At 36.8% G+C, this 27,191-nt stretch overlaps 1 protein-coding gene across 3 annotated transcripts in view; it reads left to right on the forward strand.

Annotated features, from left to right (window-relative positions):
- FANCM (FA complementation group M) overlaps positions 1-27,191 on the forward strand; it is a 71,059-nt gene continuing 43,868 nt past the window's right edge. For 2 of the 3 annotated variants that reach the window (XM_042989623.1, XM_007097542.3), the window contains exons 1-9: positions 1-822; positions 1,390-1,562; positions 4,201-4,278; positions 9,549-9,707; positions 16,178-16,309; positions 17,957-18,089; positions 19,193-19,318; positions 19,810-19,896; positions 23,603-23,787. In XM_042989623.1, the coding sequence (XP_042845557.1) occupies positions 306-822; positions 1,390-1,562; positions 4,201-4,278; positions 9,549-9,707; positions 16,178-16,309; positions 17,957-18,089; positions 19,193-19,318; positions 19,810-19,896; positions 23,603-23,787 (1,590 nt within the window). In that variant the 5' untranslated portion in view covers positions 1-305. The remainder of the gene's footprint in view (positions 823-1,389; positions 1,563-4,200; positions 4,279-9,548; positions 9,708-16,177; positions 16,310-17,956; positions 18,090-19,192; positions 19,319-19,809; positions 19,897-23,602; positions 23,788-27,191) is intronic. The other variant, XM_042989624.1, reaches the window with a different exon arrangement.

Raw genomic sequence — 27,191 nt, forward strand, 5'->3', positions numbered from 1 at the left:
ACACAAAGTCCTTGGGAACGGAACTTAGATTTAGAGTCTGTAAAGAAATTAACTACGGACCACATTTAGACTAACTCCTTAACAATGCGCATGCGTCTCCGGGAGGCCGCGAGAGTTTCCGGGAAGCCAGCCAATTATATTTCCAACGCAAACTCAGTGGCGGTATTTTCAACTAGATGAACCGGCCGCAGTCCCGCCTTCACGTTCCACTGTTGTGTGCGAAGGTAACCGATGTGGAGCCGAATGGCGGTTGAGCTGCTGCAACTGCTAGTGTCCGAGAGAAGCGTTTGGTGGTTGTCGGCCTAATGAGCGGACGGCAAAAAACGCTTTTCCAGACGTGGGGCTCAAGTTTTTCTCGATCCGTAGGGGCTCCGGCTTGCAACTCTGGACCTGAGCGGCCTCAGAGCCCTGGCATCTCCAGGGCACGTTGTCCTCCAGCGGTAGAGGTTGCCGAGGTTCCGCCGGATTCGGACGATGATGTATTGCTGGTTGCAGTGTACGAGGCAGAGCGGCAGCTGAGTCTAGAGAATGGCGGTTTCTGCACCTCAGCGGGCTCCCTGTGGATTTACCCAACTAATTGCCCAGTGCGGGACTACCAGCTACACATTGCCCGGACCTCTCTGTTTTGCAACACGCTGGTGTGTCTGCCGACTGGATTGGGAAAGACCTTTATTGCCGCCGTGGTCATGTACAATTTCTACCGCTGGTTTCCTTCCGGCAAGGTGGTCTTCATGGCCCCCACGAAACCTTTGGTGACACAGCAGATAGAGGCTTGCTACCGAGTGATGGGTATCCCGCAGTCCCACATGGCCGAAATGACAGGTATTTTAGAAAGAATGGGCTAATTTGAAATTAAGAGCACGCATTCTGGTGGAAATGGAAGTAAAGGAATTCCTGACCCATGTGGAATAGTACCCAGATCTCAATATCCGTATTTTACATATTCTCCCTTAAGGCATTATCTACTTGTAGCAAGTCTGGCCCTAACGAAAAGGGCTGATTTATTCAATTTTCAGAGACTCCCCGTAGTTTGAGCATTTTGAAGCGATTGATTATGTGTGTATACCCCATTGGTAAGTGAACATGAGGTTTTCTGACTTTCTTCCCCAGAAAGATTTCCCAGTTGAAGAAGGTACTTCTCTGCAGCTATTATGCCATTTTGGTAGGAATTCTCTAAAGACAGGCTAGTTTTGTTGTTTTTAGCCAGCGTTGACATTTGGGTCACAGCAGAGTTTAAAACGTAACATTTCCGTGATTTGTTAAATTGTTCTTGTCTGAAGGCAGATTACCAAGCAGGGCTGCATTCTGAAATTAGGCCAGATTGTTTATAAATATTTTAAAGATAATAGCCTTGGTGTTTAGAATGTAGGATGTCACTTTTGTTTACAGGATCTACTCAAGCTTTAACCAGGAAGGAAATATGGCGCAGTAAGAGAGTCCTTTTTCTTACACCTCAAGTCATGGTAAATGATCTTTCTAGAGGAGCTTGTCCGGCTGCTGAAATAAAGTGTCTAGTTATTGATGAAGCTCATAAAGCTCTTGGAAACTATGCTTATTGCCAGGTAATATTTTATTTAAAAGTATTTTGTACTGTGAATATATTGTTAACGAGTATTTTGGTGACTACTTCTTGATGGAAGTTATTGATGTATTATCATTATGAAACAGCCTCTTATTTCCGAATAGATGATGATAGGAACTACTTCATTCAAATCAGTGTCTGTGTTGTCTTTTTTTTTTTTTTTAATCCTTGACAAGACCATTAGTGTCAGGTGTAGATGATGAAAGCCTAGTCCTGATTGAGGCAGTGATCCAAAATAAGGTTATGGGTGAGTTTTGGAAGTAAGATAATAATCCAAAGATTGGTAGTGTATATGCAGTATCATTCCTTGGCAGCTAGGTAAAAATCATACTTAACTGTCAAGAGTTGTTACCAAGAATGATTGACATAATGTATGGGACATACCTAACACAGAGCCTTCTGTTGAAGGCACATGAATATGAATTACAAAGGTGAAGAGGTGGGATATGGCTGGAGAGGTACTTGAAGTCCAGGTCATGGAGGCATTTGTATTTTATGCTTAGCAGTTTGAATGCTGTTTGTAGGACACTGGGGATGTAGGTAGTGGAGACTCATTGAAAAGTGTTTACTGGGGTGATACTTAAGATTTAAAAGAGATTAGAAGAGAGAAGACTAAAAGTAGAGTGTACGATGAGAGAGAGGAGCAATTTAGGATGACTCCCAAGTGTCTGACTTGGAAGATTGTGCTTCTAGTCGAGATGGACAGTTCTGGAGACACAGAAGATTTGGGTACTGTGGAAAGATGAGTGCAGTTTAGATTGTTGAGTTTGAAGTGTCTGTGAGGAATCTAGCTATCAAGGCCCAGTGGGCAGTGGGAGACAACTTTCAATCTCAGTGGGGAGTTCTGAGCTGGAGATACAGATTTGGAAATTACCAGCATATAGGTGGTAGGTAGTTAAAACTATAAGCTGGTGATATCAGGGAGAAGGTATAGAGTAAGAATACAAGTGAAAATTGATTTTATTTAGTGCAAAGAGATGAATTTTACTGCCAGTTTGTGCATTTGTAGTTTCCTTGGGGACTTTACGTGTTATTGTATTATATCTCTTTGTTGTCTTCTGAAGAGAATAGTCCTCTTTCTTAGAGTTGATTTTAAGAAGGAAATGGATATATATATATATATACACACACACACACATATATATATCTGTGTGTGTGTGTATATATATGTATATGTATATATACATGTATATGTATATATATGTATATATGTGTATATGTATATATACATGTATATGTGTATATATGTATATATGTGTATATACATGTATATGTGTATATATGTATATATGTATATACATGTATATATATGTATATATACACACACATATATCTGTGTGTGTGTATATGTATATATTATTAATATCTTTCCAAGTTAATATCCAATGTGTTAATGTTTCTGCTTGAGAGGGGCATTTAAAAATTTTAAGTCTGTGAATTTACTTTGTAGATTTACTAATACTCAGCAACTTTAACTCATTTATTTTATTTGCAAAAAATTTCTAGCATTGTTAATTTTTTTAATTACAATATTGATGCTTTTATTGAGTACAAAGAGACATACACTGACTTCATTAATATCCAGATACCCCTTAGTGTTTATGCTGTATTGAATATTATAGAGTCCAACAGGCACACCAAGTCCATGAAGAATGTAGCTTCCTGGGTTACAAACACAGCATCATTTCCTCTTCTACAAAATGCTTGAGAATCCCGCTTTCATAAGAATAGTGTATTAGGGACATTTTGTCTTGCATCAGTTTTTAGAACAATTCTACATTAAGTATGATATTTTATCTTTGTGTGTATTCTCTATTATGTTAAAAAAAAATAATGTTTTTTGAGATTAGTCCAAATTCAGTATCTCATTGAATTCATCCTTGACATAGGTTGAAATAAGAGCAGTTTTTAGATAATCTGATTTAACTGTTTCCTATATCTAAGGTGGAAATCTGGGGTACTGAGAGCTGTTCCTGCAGTTGGGTTTACTTAGGGGTCCTTTTGCCTATATAAGGACCACATGTATCTGGTGAAATATCCGATATTAATCATACCAGAAGGGGTGGGTTGAAATCATACTGCAAAGTCTAGAATGATGCTTTGGTGCCACTGAGAAAATGTGTTAGAATTTAAAAGGAGAGGTGGGTTTTTAAAGTCTTTTCCTAAAACATTTTTTTTTTTTTCCATTTCAAATCTAAATTCATACTGGTATTTTTTTTTCCATTTTTATGTTATGACTTATCTTAATCTGGTAAGTGTGTATACGGATATAGCTGTAAAGCTAAACTGTGGCCCAGACCACAGAGAGTAGACTCTGCTTCTTTCATTTGCCCTTGAATTCTCATTATTTCGATTTGCCTCTAATTAGGCCTTGACATTGTAGCTTTATGTATATAAGAATCCCTAAAGTGTTTTTGATTGGTGTAGAGTATGAACTTGAATTATTTGCTTTTCAGGTAATGTGACTAATGATAGTTCCATCCCTTAGCCCATCAATACTCTGAATAAGGAATAATGATAATAGAACATTGGAACAATATAATAGCTTGTTTAACAGAATCACTGATATTTTTGTATTGGATAGATGAAATTAAAAAAAAAATTTTTTTTTTTTTAAGGTTGTGAGAGAACTAGTCAAATACACAGATCATTTTAGAATCTTGGCTCTTAGTGCCACACCAGGTAGTGATATAAAGGTAAGTAAAATGTCTTTCCATTTATTAACAGTTGAGAATATAAGAACTTTTGTATGGGGCCAGATCAGTTTGTCATTCTAGTATTTAGTTTGACATCAAGACTGCATTTCGTAAACATGCCTACCTTGGTTGGAGGAGTTTTTTTCTACATTAGTAGTTTTCAGATGTGAGTGTGCATAAGAAACCTAAAGTAGTTTGTTAAAAGTACTAAATTCGTACATAGTATAAGTGGTTTTTAAATTGTTTATATTTTCAGGGTTCTTTTAAAGTTTTATTTTGAGGGGCACCTGGGTGCCTCAGTTGGTTAAACATCTGACTTTGGCTCAGGTCATGATCTCACATTTCATGAGTTTGAGTCCCATGTTGGGCTTTGTGCTGACAGCTCAGAGCTGGTCGCCTGCTTCAGATACTATGTTTCTCTCTTCCTCTGATCCTCTCCTGCTTGTGCTCTGTCTCTTTCTCAAAAATAAACGAACATTAAAAAAAAAATTTTTTTAAATAAAGTCTGAGATAACTTAGATTTACAGGAAATTTGCAAAAATTGTAATCTCTATCCTTTGCTCAGCTTCCCTTAATGTTAACATAGAACCATAATAAAATTGATAAAACCGGAAAATTAACATTGGTACAATACTAGTAACTACTCTGTAGACCTTGCTTGAATTTGTCACTTTACCCACCACTGTTCTTTTCAGTTCCAGGGTCTGTCTGGTCCAGGATCTCATATTGCATTTAGTTGTCATGTGTCAGTCCTTCCTATCTGTGATTGCTCCTCAGTATTTTCTTGTCTTCCATGACCTTGATGCTTTTAAGAGTAAATGCCAGGGGCACCTGGGTGACTCAGTTGGTTAGGCATCTGACTCTTGATTTCTGACTTAGGTCATAATCTCATGGTTCATGGGATCAAACCCCTCGTAGGGCTCCATACTAAGCGTTGAGTCTGTTTGGGATTCTCTCTCTCTCTCTCTCTCTCTCTCTCTCTCTCTCTCTCTTTCTTTCTTTCCCTTTCTCCCCCTCTTCCCACTTGCATGCTCTCTCTAAAAAAAAAAAAAAAAAAAAAGACCTAAACATTAAAAAAAAAAAAAAGTAGCTGCCAGTTATTTTGTAGAATATTCCTCAGTTTGGGTGTGTCTGATGTTTTCTAATGAAAACATTGGAGTGAGGTTATGCCTTTTTGGCAAGAATACTTCAGAAGTGATACCGTACCTTTCTTAGGGCATGGTATCAGAGAATACATGATGTTGATTTGTCTTACGGCTGTTGCTGTTAATTTTGACTTGGTTAAAGTGATGTCTTCCCAGTTTCTGCATTTTAGAATTACTGTTATCCTCTCTGTTTTCCAATGATGGTTCTTGCTTGCAATAGCAATTTCTGTGGTATTTTCCTAATCATTGTTTCCTTTCTCTCATTTCTTTTACATTTGTTAATGTGAATTCTTTTGTAGTGAAAAGCTATTTCTTCTCTCCAATTTATTCAATTCTTTGTATCAATATGGACTAATAGATATTTATTTTAGTGAAAAGCTGTTTCTTCTCTCCAATTTATTCAATTCTTTGTATCAATATGGACTAATAGATATTTATTTTTATCTATGGGCTGCATTCCAGTGTTATCATTATTAATTTTTTGTTCAGATTATTCCATCTTTGGCCATTGGGAGCTCTTTTAAGATGGCACCTATGTTCTTTTGGACATGCACTTTTTTTTTCCTTGTGAACACTTTCCATCTTGCATCACAGGATATTTTATGCTCATTTAATATTTTTCATGTCCCAGCCATGGAATCAATCATTTCTCCAGGGACCTCTGGTTTCCTTTATTAAAGGAGGATAAAAGTGCAGGTTTTGAACCCCATCTCATGACACTCTAATTTAGTAGCTCTGAATGGTCTACTGTATTGAGTTTTGAAGACTTTCTATGATAAGTTTCAATCCTGTCAAGTTGTAAGACTTTTTTCTTCTGTTCATAGCCTTGATATTTTTTCAGAAATTTCTGTACTGTCTCTGATCTTACCCCAATCTCTTTAAACATGCTTGATGGTTTTTATTTATTTTTTAAGTTTATTTATTTATTTTGGGAAAGAAAAAGAGAACCGGTGGGGGCGGGGGGGGGGGCAGGGGGAAGGGCAGAGAGAGGGAAACAGAGGATCTGAAGCAGGCTCTCTGCTGACAGCAGAGAAGAGAACCTGATGCAGGGCTTGAACTCATGAACTGAGAAATCATGACCTGAGCTGAAGTTGGACTCTTAACTGACTGAGCCACCCAGGTGCCCCCATGCTTGATGGTTTTTGTCATCTTTCAAGTCTTTGCTGAAATGTTACACTTCAAAAAGTTTCACTCTAAGCTATCAAAAGTTAGCTCTCCCTATGTTGTGATTTCCTCTTGTGTGTGTGTGTTTTTGTTCTTAATCATAATATGTCATTCTTTTACTTATTCATTTATTTGTTGTCTTTTTCCCCCGTGAAAGTAGTAGCTATATGATTATAGAGATTATGTCTATCTTGGTCATAGCTGTATTATCAACCCAATGCCTGGCCTGTGGGAATCATTCAAATATTTATTGAATGATTAAAAATATTAATGTCTTGGGGCGCCTGGGTGGCTCAGTCGGTTGAGTGTCCGACTTCGGCTCAGGTCATGATCTTGCGGTCCAGGAGTTTGAGCCCCGCATTGGGCTCTGTGCTGACAGCTGAGAGCCTGGAGCCTGCTTCGGATTCTGTGTCTCCCTCTCTCTCTCTGCCCCTCCCCTGCTCATGCTCTGTCTCTCTCACTCTCAAAAATGAATAAATGTTAAAATATTAATGTCTTACTCAGTTTTATAAAATGGTCATAATTCTACTGCAGATTATGTGGACCCTCAGTAACTGTAGTGTACTATATTATGTATTGTACCACATGTTGCGAATACAAAGATGATTAAGATATGATTCTTGTTCTAGAGTATTTTTTATTTGAAATTCTATTTATATAATTTGATAATATATAAATTTGTTAAATTGATTTTATATGATTTGTTAAATTGATATTATATAAATTTATATAATACATTTATATAAATATAATTTGAAATTATATTTAGTTTGGGGCACCTGGCTGGCTCAGTCAGTAATGTGTATGACTCATGATCTCAGGATTGTAAGCTCAAGGCCCACATTGGGGGTAGACCTTACTTAAAAACTAATATATACATGCAATTATATTTTGTTTGTTTTTTTGAAAACTTATGAGGCTTTTCTAGCTTTAAAAAAAAAAGCTCTTGGGACGCCCAGGTGGCTCAGTCAGTAAAGCATCTGACTTTGGCTCAGGTCATGATCTCATGGTTCGTGAATTCGAGCTCCGCATCAAACTCTCTGCTATCAGCTTGGAGTCCACTTCAGATCTTCTGTCTCCCTCTGTATCTCTCCCCTCTCCCACTGTCTCTCTTGCTCTGTCTCAAGAATAAATAAACATTAAAATAAAAATAAAGCTCTTAATTTCTAGACACTTTCAGATTCTCCCCCCTGCCCCCCACCCCCACATTGGTTCATTTATTCTTTCTTTCAATTCTTTTTTAAAAAAAAATTATCAATGAGGTATAGTTGACATGTTATGTTAGTCTCAGGTGTCCCACATTAGTGACTTGACAATTCTATACATTACTCAGTGCTCACCACAATAATTAAAGTCACAATTTGTCACTGTATAACATTATTACAGTATTATTGACTATATTCTCTATGCTGTGCTTGTCATCTCTGTAACTTATTTTATGACTGGAAGTTTGTACTTCACTTATTTTGCCTATTCCTCCACCCACCTCTTCTCTGGCAACCACCAGTTCATTTTCTATATTTAAGAGTCTTATTTGTTTGTTTTGATTTTTAGATTCCACATATAAGTGAAATAATATGGCATTTGTTTTTCTCTGACTTATTTCACTTAGCATATCCATGTCCATCTATGTTGTCACAAATGGCATGATTTCATTTTTTATGGCTGCATAATCAGTGTGTATGTGTGTGAGTGTAACATACACACTATATATATATGTGTATATATATATCACATGTATGTGAGGTATCTCACATATTTATTGAGGTACAATTGGGTTGCTTTCATATCTTGGCTATTGTAAATAATGCTGCAATAGGTCTTTCACCTCTTTGGTTACATTTATTTCTAGGTATTTTATTCTTTTGGGTGCGGTTGTAAATTGATTTTCTTCATTTCTCTCTCTACTTCTTTGTTACTAGTCTATAGAAATGCAACAGATTTCTGTATAATAATTTTGTATCCTGCAACTTTATTGAATTCATTTATTCTAAGTTTTTCGGTGGAGTCTTTAAGTTTCTTTGAACTTTAAAAAAAAAAAATGTTATTTATTTTGAGATGGAGATAGAGAGTGTGCGTGCGTGAGCACTACCAGGGGAGGGGCAGGGAAAGGGGGAGAGAGAATCCTAGGCAGGCTCTGTGCTGTGCTAGGGCTCGATCTCACTAACTGTGAGATCATGACCTGAGCTGAAATCAAGATTCTCTTAACCGACTGAGGCACACAGGTGCCCCTTTCTTTCAACTTTGATCACACTGTCAGTATTTGAATTTATGTTTTTGCTCCAGTTCCCTGAAATTACAATTCAACTTTTGTATAAGCTTTCAGTGAAGAAAATTTAGAAGTACAGTATATCCAGAAATATATTCACATTATATATACTGGAAAATATTCTAATTTATCAATAATTAATTTAGTGTAGCATATACCCTATCTCCTCAATTTCTTAACAAGTCAATTTGTAAAGTACTTCTAAGATATGTTTGTGTCATTTAACAGTAACAAGACTTCTCTGTTCTACACACACACACACACACACACACACACACATACACACACACCATTGGACAAAAGTGTTTGCCAGAAAACAAGGAAATCTGGGTTGTAGTTCTGGCTCTAAAATTGACTATGTTACATAATGTTTTGGTGATTTATTTGCTAATCTAAAGCTTCTGTTTTGTCTGAGTCTTCATAAGATGTAGATGAAGGAATATATCACTCCCGTTGAAAGGTGCAGAATATGTTTGAGGAACTTATTGGATGTTTACTAATATTCTTATTTTTTAGATGCTTGGCTGGAAAGGCTGCATGAAAGATGTTTCAAAGCCTTATCCTCCTATTGTACCACTATTATAGTTTAAAAAAGGTTTAATATGAATTTTACCACTATTTTATTTTTGTTGGTAGCCTAAACTAAAAATTTAACATGTAATATAATTATAATCATACTTGATTTTGTGTAGGCTGTTCAACAGGTTATTACTAACCTACGAATTGGGCAGATAGAACTTCGTTCTGAAGATTCTCCAGATATTTTGCCGTACTCTCATGAAAGACGAGTTGAAAAGCTAGTTGTTCCCCTTGGTGAAGAACTTGTAGCCATCCAAAAGGCATATATCCAGGTAAGACATTTGTATCACAATTCAGGGTTTTGATGAATGAACTGATAATGTATTTTATTTTGTAGAATCTGGTGTGAGCATATTACATATTTATATCATTTTATATCATTAGTATTTGAAATATTCTTTGAAATTAATATTTTTGGAATGAGTACCCTGTTTTGTTAGTTACTATTAGTTAAAGAGGAAATATAAAATGATGGACCGTTTCTACAAGCCAATAACAACCTTATTTTTTATTTTTTATTTATTTAAAAAAATTTTTTTTTAATTGTTTATTTATTTTTGAGAGAGACAGAGACAATGCGAGTGGGTTAGGGGCAGAGAGAGAGGGAGACACAGAAGCAGAAGCAGGCTCCAGGCTCTGAGCTGTCAGCACAGCGCCCGACGCGGGGCTCGAACTCACGAGCTGTGAGATCATGACCTGAGCCGAAGTCGGACGCTCAACTGACTGAGCCACCCAGGCGCCCCCAACCTTATTTTTTAAAATACACCTATTAAAACACACACACATGCGTATAAATAGCAGAGCATAGAAAACCTAAGTGTATAGCTCACTGAATTTTCATATAGTGAACACACTTAGAATACATGTCCAGATGTAAACAGAAGCTTCTTTATTTTATTTATTTATTTTTTTTAACGTTTATTTATTTATTTATTTATTTTTTTTTAAATTTTTTTTTTTTTTCAACGTTTTTTTTAATTTATTTTTGGGACAGAGAGAGACAGAGCATGAATGGGGGAGGGGCAGAGAGAGTGGGAGACACAGAATCGGAAACAGGCTCCAGGCTCCGAGCCATCAGCCCAGAGCCTGACGCGGGGCTCGAACTCACGGACCGCGAGATCGTGACCTGGCTGAAGTCTGACGCTTAACCGACTGCGCCACCCAGGCGCCCCATCGTTTATTTATTTTTGAGACAGAGAGAGACAGAGCATGAACGGGGGAGGGTCAGAGAGAGGGAGACACAGAATCTGAAACAGGCTCCAGGCTCTGAGCTGTCAGCACAGAGCCCGACGCGGGGCTCGAACTCACGGACCGCGAGATCATGACCTGAGCCGAAGTCGGCCGCTTAACCGACTGAGCCACCCAGGCGCCCCCAGAAGCTTCTTTATAAGAAAATATATTTTCAGTATTTTCTTCCTGGGTCTCTTATACAGCAATGATTCTCAACTGGAGGCAGTTTTGCCCACCTGGTAACATTTGGCAGTCTTGACACAGTTTTGGTTGTCATAACTGGAAAGGGTAGAGTACAGTTGCTAGTAGAACCCAATATGTAGAGACTAAGAATGCTGCTTAATTCATCTGTAATGAACAGGATAGACCTCCAACCACAAAGAATTATCTGGGCCAATTGTCAGTATTACAGTGATTGAGAAATTGCTTAGACAGTCATCACATCCAATGGGAAAAATTTGAGGTAACACATTCTTTTTCTATAGTTCATAATTAGTGTCATGCTAAGAGAACATTTTGTTTTCATATCTTCATTGTTATGGATTAAAGATGCCTGCAGATTTTTCACACTCCTCCCATGGAGAGAGAAGATGCATTTTCTTTTCCCTCCAATCTAGACTGTCTCTGTGACTCACTTTCACCAGCAGAATGTGATAAACCCTAAGTAAGCCATGATGAAACTCAGCTAAGCCATGTTCAGGAGAAATGAGGAAACAGTAGATAGCTAGAATCGAAGGCATAGACATATGGCCCCAGTCGAGGTATGTTAACCCTTAACCTCCAGCTATTTGAGGCTCTAGACATCAAAGAGCAGAGATTAGCTGTCCCTGCAGTGCCCTGACAGAATTTTTGACTTTTGACATTTTATTTTACAGTAGTTTTAGATTTTCAGGAAATATGCACAAATAGTATAGAGATTTCCATTGGGGAGATACTGTGAGACTGCTTGAAAGTCCTATTTCTCAACATACTTTGGCCTATTTTATTTTATTTATATAATTTTTTTTTTATTTTTTAATATTTGCATCCAAATTAGTTAGCATATAGTGAAACAGTGATTTCAGGAGTAGATTCCTTAATGTCCCTTACCCATTTAGCCCATACCCCCTCCCACAACCCCTCTAGCAACCCTCACTTTGTTCTCCATATTTATGATTCTCTTCTGTTTTGTCCCCCTCTCTGTTTTTATATTATTTTTGTTTCCCTTCCCTTATGTTCATCTGTTATGTCTCTTAAAAATCCTCATATGAGTGAAGTCATATGATTTTTGTCTTTCTCTGACTGATTTCACTTAGCATAATACCCTCTAGTTCCATCCACGTAGTTGCAAATGGCAAGATTTCATTCTTTTTGATTGCCGAGTAATACTCCATTTATATATATATACCACATCTTCTTTATCCATTCATCCATTGATGGGGCATTTGGGTTCTTTCCATACTTTGGCTGTTGTTGATAGTGCTGCTATAAACATGGGGGTGCATGTGTCCCTTTGAAACAGCACACTTGTATCCCGTGGATGAATGCCTAGTAGTGCATTTGCTAAGTCATAGGGTAGTTCTATTTTTAGGTTTTTGAGGAACCTCCATACTGTTTTCCAGAGTGGCTGCACCAGCTTGCATTGCCACCAACAATGCAAAAGAGATCCTCTTTCTCCGCATACTTGCCAGCATCTGTTGTTGCCTGAGTTGTTAATGTTAGCCATTCTGACAGGTGTAAGGTGGTATCTCATTGTGGTTTTGATTTGTATTTCCCTGATGATGAGTGATGTTGAGCATTTTTCATGTGTCGGTTGGCCATCTGGATGTCTTCCTTGGAGAAGTGTCTATTCATGTCTTTCGCCCATTTCTTCACTGGATTATTATTCTTCACTGGTTTTTTGGATGTTGAATTTGATAATTTCTTTATAGATTTTGGATACTAACCCTTTGTCTGATATGTCATTTGCAAATATCTTCTCCCATTCTTCCATTTGCCTTTTAGTTTTGCTGATTGTTTCCTTTGCTGTGCAAAAGCTTTTTATTTTGATGAGGTCCCAGTAGTTCATTTTTGCTTTTGTTTCCCTTGCCTCCGGAGATATGTTGAGTAAGAAGTTGCTGTGGCCAAGATCAAAGAGGTTTTTGCCTGTGCCCTCCAATTTTAGCATGCAATAATGGTTCTTGCCTGCTACAGTTATTTCTGTTTGCATAATCACGGTTTCTCCTTTTCCTCAATTCTTTCATATTGTCAACTTGAATTCTTATATAATGAAGACCTGTTTCTTCTCCTTCATTTACTAATTCAGTTCTTTGTATCAATATAGACTAATAGGTATTTATTTTTCTCTGTGCACTACAATCTAATACTGTCATTATTAATTTTGTTGCTCATATTGCTTCAGCTTTGGCCATTTAGAGCTCCTTGTGGTCTTTGGGCTTGTGCCTTTTTGTTTTTTTTAATGCTTAACTTTCTGGCATCACAAGATGTTTCATTCTCATTAAGTTTTTCTTGTGTCCCAGCCATGGAATGGACCATTTCTCCAGGAAATTCTTGTTCCTTTTATGGGAGATTGGTATTTTCAAACCAAGATCTGTGTGTTAGGTGTGCTCATTGTTACTGTGGTGTCTTGACCTGAGCCCTTAGTGAATTCTTTTTTATTTTTTTTTAAGTTTTATTTATTTATTTGATGAGGGCCCGGGGGGGGTGGGGGAGAGAATCCCAAGGAAGCTCCTCACCACCAGAATAGAGCCCGACATGGGGCTCTATCCCATGAACTGTGAGATCATGACCTGAGCCAAAATCAAGAGTTGGAAGCTTAACTGACCGCTAACTTAGCATTACTGGTTGAATTCTTATCTGAAGAATTAGAATCGTGAGTAAATGTTTTTTTAATTGAGTTTGTTTAAGTTTTTAATTTATTTATTTTGAGAGAAAGCATGCATGTACATAAGCTGAGGAGAGACAGAGAGGGAGAGAGAGAATCCCAAGCAGGCTCCACACTGTCAGCACAGAGCTCAACACAAAGCTTGAACTCATGAAATGTGAGGTCATGACTTGAGCTGAAACCAAAAATCAGACGCTTAACCAACTGAGCCACTCATGTGCCCCAGTTGTTTTAATTTCTTATGTTTTGAAGTACTTTGTAATGCAGAAATAGATAACCAAAATATTCATTTATCATTTAACCTTTAATAAGTCTTTTTAAAGAAAAGTTCTATAGGATTATGGTTAATATTTTTAAATTGTAACAAATTTGAAGCATTACTAATTTAAGATACGGCAAAGAATTTCAAGTAATCATCTCTTTTTTTAAATTTTAACTTAAAAAAAAATATTTATTTATTTTTGAGGGTGGGGAAGATCAGAGAGAGAGACAGAAAACCAAGCAGGGTATTCGAACTAACAACTGTGAGATCATGACCTGAGCCAAAATTCAGAATCCAGCACTTAACTGACTAAGCCACTCAGGTGTCCCTCATCTCCTTTTTAATTAAAAAAAAAATTTATTTAGATATAGTTGTCATGAAATGTTGCAGTAGTTTCAGGTGTACAAAATAGTGATTTGTCAAGTTTATATGTTTTGCTATGCTCATCACAGTTGTAACTACCATCTGTCACCATGCGATGTTACTATATCATTGACTATGGTTTCCTTTGCAATGCCTATTTATTTATTTATTTATTTATTTATTTAATTTATTAATTTTTTTTTTATTTAACTCTTTTTACATTTATTTATTTTTGATAGAGACAGAGCACAAGTGGGGGAGGGGCAGAGAGAGAAGGAGGCACACAATCTGAAGCAGGCTTCAGGCTCCGAGCTGTCAGCACAGAGTCCACCGTGGGGCTCAAACTCAGAAACTGCGAGATCATGACCTGAGCCGAAGTCGGATGTTTAACTGACTGAGCCACCCATGTGTCCCAATTTATTTTTTTAAAGTAAACTCTTCACCCAACATGTGGCTTGAACTCACTACCCCGAGATCAAGAGTTGCATGCTATACCAACTGAGCCAGCCAGGAGCTCCCGGAAGCTTTTTATTTTGATGTAATAATCACTTCCTTAATACTAATACATTTTCTCATGATTAAAATCATTGCATTTATAAGGATCTAAAAATTATAATTTTTATAAACACATATAGTAGGCATTTAATTTTAGTGATATTTTTAGAGTACTTCTGTAGGTATTATGATCAGCAAAACTGGAAGGGAGGAAAAATAAAACTCTACTAAATTGCCCTATTTTAGGAAATATGAATCAGGCAAAAGTTTAAACTTTTATACAACTGTATTGTTGTAGTAGGTCTTCATCGGGAAGTCTCTGTTTTCCTTCCCTCTGCCATCAAACTCATTCCTGCATCAGGACCTTTCGAATGCTGTTTCCTCTGGCTCTTTCCTCAAAACCTGTCAGCATTCACATGTCGGTTCCAATAGTACTCTTCAGAGAGACTATCTTTGTTTACCTTTCCCTCAAAAACTATAGTATTACTGTGTTTTAGGTTCTTGTACATTTATCTCTTTGTTCACTCTTTGTTCTTTGCTTCCCTTCATCGGATATATGTTTTTATGAAAGTAGTGACTTCATTTGTCTCAGCTACAAATTCTCAGCCGTTAGGACAATGCTTGACATATACTAGGTGCTTAATAAATATTTCTTGAAAGAATGAATCAACGAATCACATTGAATGTACTCAAGGCATTTTGATTTAGTCAGCCAGACTGCAAATATTTACCTATATGCCAGACTTTGTTCTTCAATTGAGATGCATCAGTGAGAAATTAAAAGTCCTCCATTAATTGTGCTTAGATTATAGTGTGTGTGGGTTGGGGAGGAAACGGACTTAAGAAATACACAGATAAACATGTATGTCTTGTTATTTAAAAAAAATTTTTTTAATGTTTATTTTTGAGAGAAGGAGAAAGCAAGAGAGGGGCAGAGAGAGAGGGAGACACAGAATCTGAAGCAGGCTCCAGGTTCTGAGCTGTCAGCACAGAGCCTGACATGGGGCTTGAACTCACAGACTGTGACATCATGACCTGAGCTGAAGTCGGACACTCAACCGACTGGGCCACCTAGGCACCCCAACATATATGTTCTTAAATTATAGTTGGATCTAGTAATTGGTTATGCTGACTTTCATATGGATGTTTTCTGGGGATAAATGTTAAGTATTCTTAAGTTTTGTTATTTTGCTGTGTTTACTTCAAAATGTAAGACAAACTTCATTTAATATATGACTTCTATTTTAATGTGTGAGGCAATGATTATATTTGAGAAAAGACTTTATTTTTTTAATGTTTATTTCTGAGAGAGACAGAGCACATGAGCAGGGGAGGAGCAGAGAGAATGGGAGACACAGAATCCGAAGCAAGCTCCAAGCTGTCAGCACAGAGCCTGATGTGGGGCTCGAACCCACCCGTGAGCTCATGACCTGAGCTGAAGTCAGACGCTTAACTAACTGAGCCACCCAGGCGCCCCTTGAAAAAGGACTTTAAATTAAGCTTAAACTAAATTTCATTGAAATTTGCAGGTTTTGGAAGCATTTGCCAGTTCTTTGATTCAGAGGAATGTTTTGATGAGAAGGGATATCCCTAATCTAACAAAATACCAGTTAATTTTGGCAAGAGATCAGTTTAGGAAAAACCCATCTCCAAATATTGTGGTAGGTATTTTTAAATTAATTTTGAAGAGATTAAGTTTTAGTGCTATGATAAAATGTAAATAATGGTTGTTTTCTTGGTATATATTAGCTCATCAAGAATTCAGATATGATTTATGTAGTTCATAAAAGCATGAAAAAATCTAGCAAGAATGCACCTTAATGCTTTGAATTAAGTTAATTTTATCTTCTAACTTTTAATAAAGACTTGGTATTTTAGTTCATTTCTGTGTTGCAAAATCAAAGTGCTATGAGAGGGTAGATTCTAACTAACTTTTCACCTAGAGCATCATAGTAAGTTTCTTATTTCTAATCTTCTTAGGAAAAAATTAGATGGATAGGAACATACCCATCAAGCTAGGTCCAAAGTTAGAAGAGATGCTCACAAGTACAAAAAGGCACTGAGTCATTCTTTGAACTGAGAGGTAATGCGTGTGCAAAAGAACAGAGGCATTGAATGATGGTATGAAGGAGTCAGTGAACTAGCCATTGTGGCTGAGGTAAAAGATCGAGGAAGTCAGATATGATAGTCTAGGTTGTGTGCACACAAGAATGGTTTTAAATATTACACCGAGAAATACTGATTTTTATCTCATAGTATCTGGGGGAACCACTAAGGGAAACTTTTCTGTAAAATTACATTATATTATACTAAACTTTAATAGGATGTGTTTAAATTTCTGCTAGGAGTTAAAGGTTCATTTAAATTTTAAGTACTAAATCTGAACCTGTTGAACTTGGATCTCACTAATGAGAGTTTATATTTTGTAGAGACAGGGTTTTACCCTTTCAGGTAATTGGGGTGCCATTTTAGGGCATTTATCACTATGCTGTGAACATTTAAAATGGCTATTGCTATTTATTGATCTTAAATGCTACTAGGAATGTAAGGTCCAGAATAATAGTTATCTTGAATAAAGGAAAATAATAAAAATCTATTTTCAGTGGTCTCTCTTACCTTATTACATAGTTACACCTGCTGTATGTTCTCATTAAAGGAATACGTATTTCACTTTTCCTTGAGAGTAGTGGTTAAAAGCACAAGTACCCTGAGCCAGAGTTTGTGGATTCAAATACTGGCTCTACAGTTTCCTCATCTATAAAATGGGCATAACCATAGTACCTACCTCCCAGGTGTTGAGATTAAGTGAGTTTGTGTAAGTGATGTGCTTAGAACAGTGTCTGGTGCTAAGACAGTGTCACATGTTACTATGGTATGTATGTGTGGTGTGAAATATTAGTGTTAAACTGTCTGATTAAATTCTGTTCTGGTGCCAGTAACATTTATGAGGACAGGCCAATATGTGACTTATTTTCCATTATATCCCAAATATCTATCTCCATGCTTGATATGTTAAATAGTTTTGAAAGAACAAATGAATATACATACTGCTAATAATTTACCTATAATGAGAAACAGTATATGATACATATTTCTCTCCTTCACTTATTCTCTTTAAAGTGTAAGTTTCGTATTGAATTAAAAAAAATAAAGGCACAGATTTTATATGGGAAATACACTGGCCCCTTTCCAAAGCAAGGTCCTATGATATTCTATAGGTAGACCTTCAATAGAGCAGTAAATTCTACACAGAACATGTATCTTTATTTCTTCCTTTGGTTAAATTTGGTCTGTGCTTGTTTTTCTAGGGAATACAACAAGGCATTATCGAGGGAGAGTTTGCTATTTGTATTAGTTTATATCATGGTTATGAATTATTGCAGCAAATGGGAATGAGATCATTATATTTCTTTCTTTGTGGAATTATGGATGGAACTAAAGGTAAATTATATTAAATTATTTAAAGGAATAATGACATGTTATTATTTTGGTTAAAGATATATTGAACACTTGGGTTACTTAAAAATGCTTTATTTTAGGGGTGCCTGGGTAGCTCAGTTGGTTGAGCATCTGACTTTAGCTCAGGTCATGATCTCCCATCTCGTGAGTTCGAGCCCCACATTGGGCTCTGTGCTGACAGCCTGGAGCCTGCTTTGGATTCTGTGTCTCCCGCTCTCTCTGCCCCTCTCCCACTCACGCTCTGTCTCTCTCAAAAATAAAATTAAAAAAAATTTTTAAATGCTTTATTTATTTATTTAAAATGTTTATTTATTTATTTGAGAGAGAGGGAGTATGAGCAGGGGAGGGACAGAAGAGAGGAGAGAGAGAATCCCAAGCAGGCTTCATGCTCAGTGCAGAGCTCAATATGGGTCTCAATCTCACAAACTGTGAGGTCATGACCTGAGCTGAAGTCGGGAGTTGGATGCTTAACCCACTGAGCCACCTAGGTGCATCCAAAATGCTTTATTTTAAAAAGCAATAAAATAGGGGTGCCTGGCTGACTCAGTAGAATATGCAGCTCTTGAATGCATATTGAATTCGAACCCTACTTTGGGCGTAGAGATTATTTAACAAAACAAAACAAACAAAAAGCAATGTAATAGTTATGTAACAAATGACTTTTTTTGTTTTTGATAAATTGGTAGTAAAAAGCAAGCCATTTAATACATATGTGACTGTGGAACTGAAAACAGTTGCTGGTTTTTATGTTTAAATTAGAAAAATTTGTATTCATTGCTAAAGTTTAATTTCTTTTAATTTTTATTTTATTATTTTTTAAAGCTGTATTTATTTATTTTCAGAGAGAGGGGCTGGGGAGAGGCAGAGAGAGAGGGAGAGAGAATCCTAAGCAGGCTCTGCACCTTCAGTGTCGAGCCCGATGTGGGGCTTGAACTCACGAACCATGAGATCATGACATGAGCCGAAATTAAGAGTTTGATGCTCAACTGACTGAGCCACCCAGGCGCCCCTAATTTCTTTTTAATGAATAATAAATTTGATTAACTTATTTGTTAATTTGGAAAATCTTTACTTAATTTCTGAAGGAATGACTCGGGCAAAAAATGAACTTAGCCGAAATGAAGACTTCATGAAACTCTATAATCATCTAGAGTGCATGTTTGCACATACACGTGGTACTTCAGCAAGTGGCTCTTCTACTATCCAAAAAGGTCTGGTTTTTCTTTTAAAACTTTATATTATTTCTTTATCAGATTAATTTTGAAATTAGACTTCATTGATCCAAATTATCTATAATCACTTTTATTTCTGTGGCAACGGATCTGTTAAATGCTTAAAGATTTTATTCTTTAAGTTAGGATAAGTATATATTCAAGGTTATAAACTTTAAATAGATGCTAGTAGTTGTTACTGTTAGTGAAAATTCTTTGAACTACCAAAAACTGATTTAAAGCTTAATTCAAAACCTATTTTTCCCATCTACTTTGCTTCTGATTTCATCTGGATTCTCTTTCAGAATGAAATTATAATAAAAATTCAAAGTTTATTTTATAGTAGGGCTTATGTGCTACCCAGATGCTACTTAGTATTTAAATGAACAGAAAAAAAGTAAGATTTAACAAATCTATTTTGAAAAGGATAATTAAAATACATTAATTGAATATAGAAAATATAGAATGATTTTTTGGTTTTTGTTTTACAGGAGATAAAGATAAAAGTTTTGTCTATAGTCATCCAAAGTTAAAGAAATTAGAAGAAGTTGTAGTTGAACATTTCAAGTCATGGAATAGTAAGTCATGTTTAGTAGCTTCAAGGCAAGACAAAGTTACTGAAAGGGCTAAAACTCTGACTTTATGGGGAAGATGGGCTTTTAATTACCCTGGATAATAAATGTAAAAAAGAAGATTTTGAGAAGTTTTGGGAGGGTGGGACAAGGGACATGGTGGGAATGTTAAGAATAAGGTATTATATGAAAAAGAAAAGTCAATCTGGGGCAATAGAAGGCAAGCAGACAGTAAAACAATATATAATAGTGGGGAGAAGTAAGGCAGGTAAGGAAATAGTCGTGGAGGAGTGCTGTTTTATATAGAGTGTTAGAGAAAGCCTATCTCTAGGGTGATGTTTGAGTCATTACCTGATGGAAGTGAGGTTGTAAGCCTTGTGTATTTCTGGGGGATGATCATATCAGGCAGAGAGAATAGTAGATTCAAAGTCCCTGAATCAATAGGGTATTTGGTATGATTGAGGATCAGTAAACAAACCAATGTGCTGGAGTAGTGTAAGAGTGGTATAGGCCTGGTGCCTGGGTGGCTCAGTTGATTGAGCATCTGACTTCAGCTCAGGTCATGATCTCACGGTTGGTGAGTTCAAGCCCTGCATTTTGGTGTCAGCGCAGAGCTTGCTTTGGATCCTCTGTGCCCCCTCTCTCTCTGCCCCTCCCCTGTTCATGTTCTCTCTCTCTCTCTCTCTCTCTCAAAAATAAAGAAACATTAAGGAAAACAAAAGAATGGTATAGGCAAAGATTGGAGAGGTAGCTTATAGGCCAAGTCAAGGCTTTGGTTTTTATTTTACAAATGTTTGTGCTTTGTGAAACTGTTAGAGGGACCTTTAGAGCAGGAGAGTGATGTGTTCTGACTTACATTTTATTTATGTATTTAGTTTTTAAAGACATTCTTTTTTAATGTTTATTTTGAGAGAAAGCACACAAGTGTGAGAGGGGCAGAGAGAGAGGGACAGAGGTTTCATAGCAGGCTCCACGCTGACAGCAGGGAACCTGATGTCGGGCTTGAACTCACGAACACAAGATCATGACCTGAGCCGAAGTCTGATACTTATTTGACTGAGCCACCCAGGTGCCTCTTATTTTTTTATTTTTTTATTTTTTTAATATTTATGTATTAGACTGAGAGACAGAGCATGAGTGCGGGATGGCAGAGAGAGGGAGACACAGAATCTAAAGCAGGCTTCAGGCTCTGAGCTGTCAGCACAGAGCCTGACACGGGGCTCGAACTCACAAACTGCAAGATCATGACCTGAGGTGAAGTCAGATGCTTAACCAGCTGAGCCACCCAGACACCCCTGACTTACATTTTTAAAAGATCACTGTGGTAGCTTTTGCAGAGTGTAAACATTAGCATCTTAGGAGACTATCGTCATGTTTAAGAAGATGCCAGATGATGGTGGCTGGTGCCAAGATGGTAGTAGTGGAGGTGCTGAGTGGTTATCGATTCTACATATACTTTGAATTTGGAGCCAACAGTATTTGCTGGTAGATTGGACATAGGATATAAGAAAAATAAAAGGAATCCTTTGTGTGTGTGTGTGTGTGTGTGTGTGTGTGTGTGTGTGTGTAATTGTATGAACAAAAAAAATTAGGAACAGCATACAGAAGAAAGAACATGCACTTTTAGATGGTTTTGAGATATGTAGGTAGAGATATGTAAGTACTGACTAAGTGAAACAGGATCTCAGAAGAATGATCTGGGCTATTTTTATAGAATATGTATATTCTCTACATATATATGAATAAATTTTGGAGTCTTCAGCATAAAGGTAATATTTAAAGTTTCAGAAATGGTTATCATCACATTACCGGGAATACAGTTTAGAGACCAGAGAAGGCCTAGAATGTAGTCCTTTTAAAGTTGGGGGGGATGTCTGGCTGGCTCAGTTGGTGGATCATGTGACTCTTGATCTCAGGGTAGTGAGTTTGAGCCCCATGTTGGGTGTAGAGATTACTTAAAGATAAAATCCTAAAAAAAAAATCAGAGCAAAAAACCACCACAAAGGAGGTTAAGAAAGAAACTGAACAAGTGAATGGCAGAGAAGCTGAGGGAAGAGACTATTTCAGTGAGAAGTAGTGGACTGTGTTAGATGCTGCTGAGAGGTTGGTAAAATGAACTAAAAAGTGACCATTGGGGGCGCCTGGGTGGCTCAGTCAGTTAAACATCTGACTTTGGTTCAGGTCATGATCTCATGGCTTGTGGGTTCAAGCTCCACGTCGGGCTCTGTGCTGATAGCTCTGAGCCTGGTGCTTGCTTTGCATTCTGTGTCTCCCTCTCTCTCTGCCCCTCCCCTGCTCACACTCTGTCTCTCTCTTAAGATAAATAAAGGTAATAAATTTAAAAAAAAGTGGCCATTGAATTTGGCAATATGTAAGTTATTGATGTCTTTTGTAGAGGGTCTTCAGTGGAATGAAGGTAGAACTTTGGCTACATAGCCTGTTGAAGCTGATAGGGTTTGCATTGAAAGTAGCAGTTGGTCAGAAGTTGGTCAGATGTAGAGGCTTGATGCTATGGTAATTCAAAGAAGGTTTATCTAGAATAATTTTCTTTGCAACAGCTGTTGCTTTTTCCTTAGGTATTATGAATTAACTTTATATATATTAAATCATTTAATTCTTAGAGTTTTTATGAAGACTAAATGAGTTAATGTATAAAATGCTTAGTGTATGGCACACACATAAAGATTAACATAAATCCTAACAAAGAAAAGGATTGTCAAAGTCCTAAGCAAGCTTAAAAGTAAATAACAAAAAAACCTCATACAATATTCAATTATTAACCAGTTGCTTTGTGCAAGTCTATATACTTTATATTCAATTCATTTTAGATATGAAGAAATTAAAGCTTAAAAAGATGAACTGTCACAGTTTCACATAACCCAGAAAAGTAAGAGGCCCACCCTCAAAGATCATGTAATTATTCTGTGTATTCTACTACCTCCCAAGCACAGAGATACTGGGATCAGTTTTGTGATTGACTATAGGGTATATTCTATAGTTAGACTTGGAGAATTAAAAAAAAATTTTTTTTTTAACATTTATTTATTTTAGGGAGAGACCACAAACAGGGGAAAGGCAGAGAGAAAGAGGGACAGAGGATCCAAATTGGGCTCTGCACTGACAGCAGAGAGCCTGATGCAGGGCTTGAACTCACAAACTGTGAGATCCTGACCTGAGCCCAAGTCAGACATCTAACAGACTGAGCCCCCAGGTGCCCCTAACCTTGGAGAATTTACAAGTATCTTAGATTCAGGGACAGAATGCTATGGCCTGGATTAAGAAAGTGCCTTTAGTGAACAAAAAGAAAAGGAAATATTTATGAAGTCAGTGGGAGCTCTACAATTCTGTGATTCTGACTTAGAAAGTAAAGGCGAATAACAGGCATCATGCATGAATTGAAGTACTGGTTAAAAGGGATTCAGGTAATGTTTATTTGATTTGTTTAGGATTTTTATTTGATTTGTTTAGGATTATTATGACAGCCAATGATTTGTTTAGGATTATTATGATAGCCAATGAGAGGTAGGGAGCCAAGAACATTAAAATTACTAGAGAAGGTAGGAGGAAACCAGCAAAGGTTTAAGACATTTTCAATTACTTTTTTGAAAGAATTATCATTCATTAGTATATAGTTTCAGGGTTGTCTTTTGAAATACTTTTTGTATATTGCTTTTAAAAAAAATTGTAATGACAGTGTTTTTTTGTTACGTAGCTCAAAATGCCTCTGAAAAGAAATGTGGTGAGACCAGAGTTATAATCTTCTCTTCATTTCGAGATAGTGTTCAAGAAATTGCGGAAATGCTTTTAAAGCATCAGCCAGTTATTAGAGTGATGACTTTCGTCGGCCACGCCTCAGGGAAAAGCATGAAAGGGTTTACCCAGAAGGAACAACTGGAGGTAATTACTTTTGGAGGTGATGAATATTAAAATAATATTGATTAGCTTGTATTTATGCCTCTTTTGTTTTAATTTGTTGGTTAGCTACTTTGTTTTTAAGTTTATTTATTTTAAGAGAGAGAGAGAGAGAGAGGGAGTGCACGTGAATTGGGGAGAGAGAATCCCAAGCAGGCTCCACGCTCTCAGTGCAGAACCCAGCACAGAATTCGATCCCATGAACTGTGAGATCATGACCTGAGCCGAAATCAAGAGTTGGACACTCAACCGACTGAGCCACCCAGGCACCCCTCAATCAGCTACTTCTTAAAGATAATTTTATAGTAAACATGTAAATAAACAGAGTCATATTTTGAAAGATCAGAAAAGTGTTTTTTGTGATTTTGAGACTTTATTCAAGTAAGGTAATGTGTAGTGGTTAAGGAGAAAGGCTCTGAAATCATATTACCGAGGTTGGAATCCTGGCCCTACCACTTAGTTCCTCTACTTCTTGTGCCGCAGTTTTCCTTACCTGTAAACATAGTTGATAGAGTTGTCGCAAGCATTAAGTGAAATCATACTGTAGAGCCTTCAGTAAATGTTTACTATTTATTTATTTTAAGTCACTTTAGTTATATATTCTGAACAAATAATGAGCTTATTTCTTTTTTCTGTTATTTAAAAATCTTTTTTTTCCCTTAGATTTTATTTTTAAGAAATCCCTACACCCAAGTGTGGGGCTTAAACTCACAACCCTGAGATCAGGAGTCACACGTTGCACTGACTGAGCCAGCCAGGCACCCCAAAGATGCATTTTTTTAAAAATTTTTTCTTTTTTTTTATTAAAAAAATTTTTTTAATGTTTATTATTTTTGAGAGAGAGAGAGAGAGAGAGAGCGAGCAGGGAAGGGGCAGAGAGAGAGGAAGACACAGAATCGGAAGCAGGCTTCAGACTCTGAGCTGTCAGCACACAGCCTGACACGGGAATCGAACTCACAGACTGTGAGATTATGACCTGAGCTGAAGTCTGCTGCTTAACTGACTGAGCCACCTGGGAGCCCCAATTTTTATTTATTTAAGTGATTTCTACACCCAATATGGGGCTCAAACTCACAACCCCCAGATCAAATGTCACATGCTCAACAGACTGAGCCAGTCAGGTGCCCTATTATTTAAAAATCTTAATTTAAAAATACAGTCAGATGAAACCATTTATGCTCTGAATAAGAGGTCATAAGTTTTCTAAGTGCTATGTATGTGTTTTTGGGATGTTTTAGACTATTGATTTTTATAAATTGTATACAGGTTTCTGTAGATTAACTATAGGTCTTCATTTGAGTAGTCATTGACAATTAGGTGTGTCTTTAATGTCTAATTAATTTTGACAGATCTTTTCTTCAGTTTGTAAACATTAGTTACAAGAGGAATACTATTCTTTAAATACCTTTTATACCAGTCCTCACTGCACTCCGCAGAGTTTGTTTAAGCTGACTGGATCTGTGGGGACAGTCTAAGAGGTTTCCCTGGATCTGAAACAGAATAACTTTACCTTTCTCGAGTCTGATTATATGTATTTTAAAAGATTAAGATATCTAGCAGGTTATTATTACTACTCTTACATTTATATATGAATGAAAAATGAAGTAGCTTTTTGTCTAAGGGGTTAAGCATTTTGAAATACTGATAGTACCAACCTAATCTCTGGCCAGTTTTATTATTACCTAAAATCATTATTTCCTGAGTTTGTCAGTTACCATAAGAAACCTTATTGATTTTATATTAGCTTTGTCCTTTCCTCACTTATGTCAGTAATATTTTTATATAGGCTAGAGTAGCAACCCTTTTTCTTATTCCTGCAATAATTGCTTTCCTGCAGTTGTATTCTAAAATAAGCTTTTGTGCAAATAGTTTTAAGTAAATTTTTTCATTTCTTTAAAAACAGGAGATGAAGTGAGAGAGGAAGTAGGAGACCAGATCCTTTAGGACTTTTTAGGTCATTTCCATTTTTTTTAAGTTAAAAAAAATTTTTTTAAATGTTTTTATTTATTTTTGAGAGAGAGAGAGACAAAGAGTGAGAGGGGGTGGGGCACAGAGAGAGGGAGACATAGAACCCGAAGCAGGCTCCAGGTTCCAAGCTGTCAGCACAGAGCCTGATGTGGGGCCCAAACTCATGAACCGTGAGATCATGACCTGAGCTGAAGTCGGATGCTTAACCAACTGAGCCACCCAGGCACCCCAATTTTGTTTTAAGTTTTTATTTGAATTTCAGTTAATTAACGTACAGTATAATATTAGTTTCAGATGTATGATACAGTGAGTCACACTTCCATACAACAAATGGAGCTCATCACATAAGTGTACTCCTTAATCCCCATCACTTATTTTAGCCATTTTCCTACCCACCTCCCCTCTGATAACCGTCAGTTTGTTCTGTTTCCAGGTTTGTCTCCCTCTCTCTTCTTTCTTTTCCTTTGCTCATTTGTTTTGTTTCTTAAATTCCATATGAGTGAAATCATATGTGATTTGTCTTTCTTTGACTGACTTATTTCACTTAGCATAATACTGTCTAACTCCATCCATTTCACTGCAAATGGCAAGATTTCATTCTCTTTTATGGCTGAGTAATATTCCATTTTATATACATACATATATATATATATACACACACATATATATATATATATATACACATACACACACACACACACACACACACACACACACACACACACACTATATCTTCTTTATCCATTCATTAGTCGATAGATAGATACTTGGGCTGTTTCCATAATTTGACTACTTTAAATAATGCTGCAATAAACATAGGGATCATATATCCCTTGGAATTAGTATATTTGTCTTCTTTGGGTAAATACCTAGCAGTGCAATTGCTCGATCATATGGTAGTTCTATTTTTAACTTTTTGAGGAATCTCCATACAGTTTTCCAGAGTGGCTGCACCAGTTTGCATTCCCACCACCAGCATAAGAGGGTTCCCCTGTCTCCACATCCTTGTCAACACCTGCTGTCTCTTGTGTTGTTCAGTTCAGCCATTCTGACTAGTGTGAGGTGATCTCTCATTATAGTTTTGATTTGTATTTCCTTGATAGTGATGGTGAGCATCTTTTCATGTATCTGTTAGCCATCTGGATGTTTTCTTTGGAAGAATGTTAATTTATGTCCATTTTTAAATTGGATTCTTTCTTTGTTGGGTGTTGAGTTTTTTTAAAAAATATTTTTTAATGTTTATTAATTTTTGAGAGAGAGAGAAAGAGAGACAGAGTGTGAGAAGGGGAGGGGCAGAGAGAGAGGGAGACACAGAATCCAAAGCAGGCTCCAGGTTCTGAGCTATCAGCACAGAGTCCCATGTGGGGCTCGAACCCACGAACTGTGAGATCATGACCTGAGCTGAAGTTGGATGCTTAACC

Source organism: Panthera tigris, chromosome B3, assembly GCF_018350195.1.
Source record: "Panthera tigris isolate Pti1 chromosome B3, P.tigris_Pti1_mat1.1, whole genome shotgun sequence".
NCBI classification, from domain to species: Eukaryota; Metazoa; Chordata; class Mammalia; order Carnivora; family Felidae; genus Panthera; species Panthera tigris.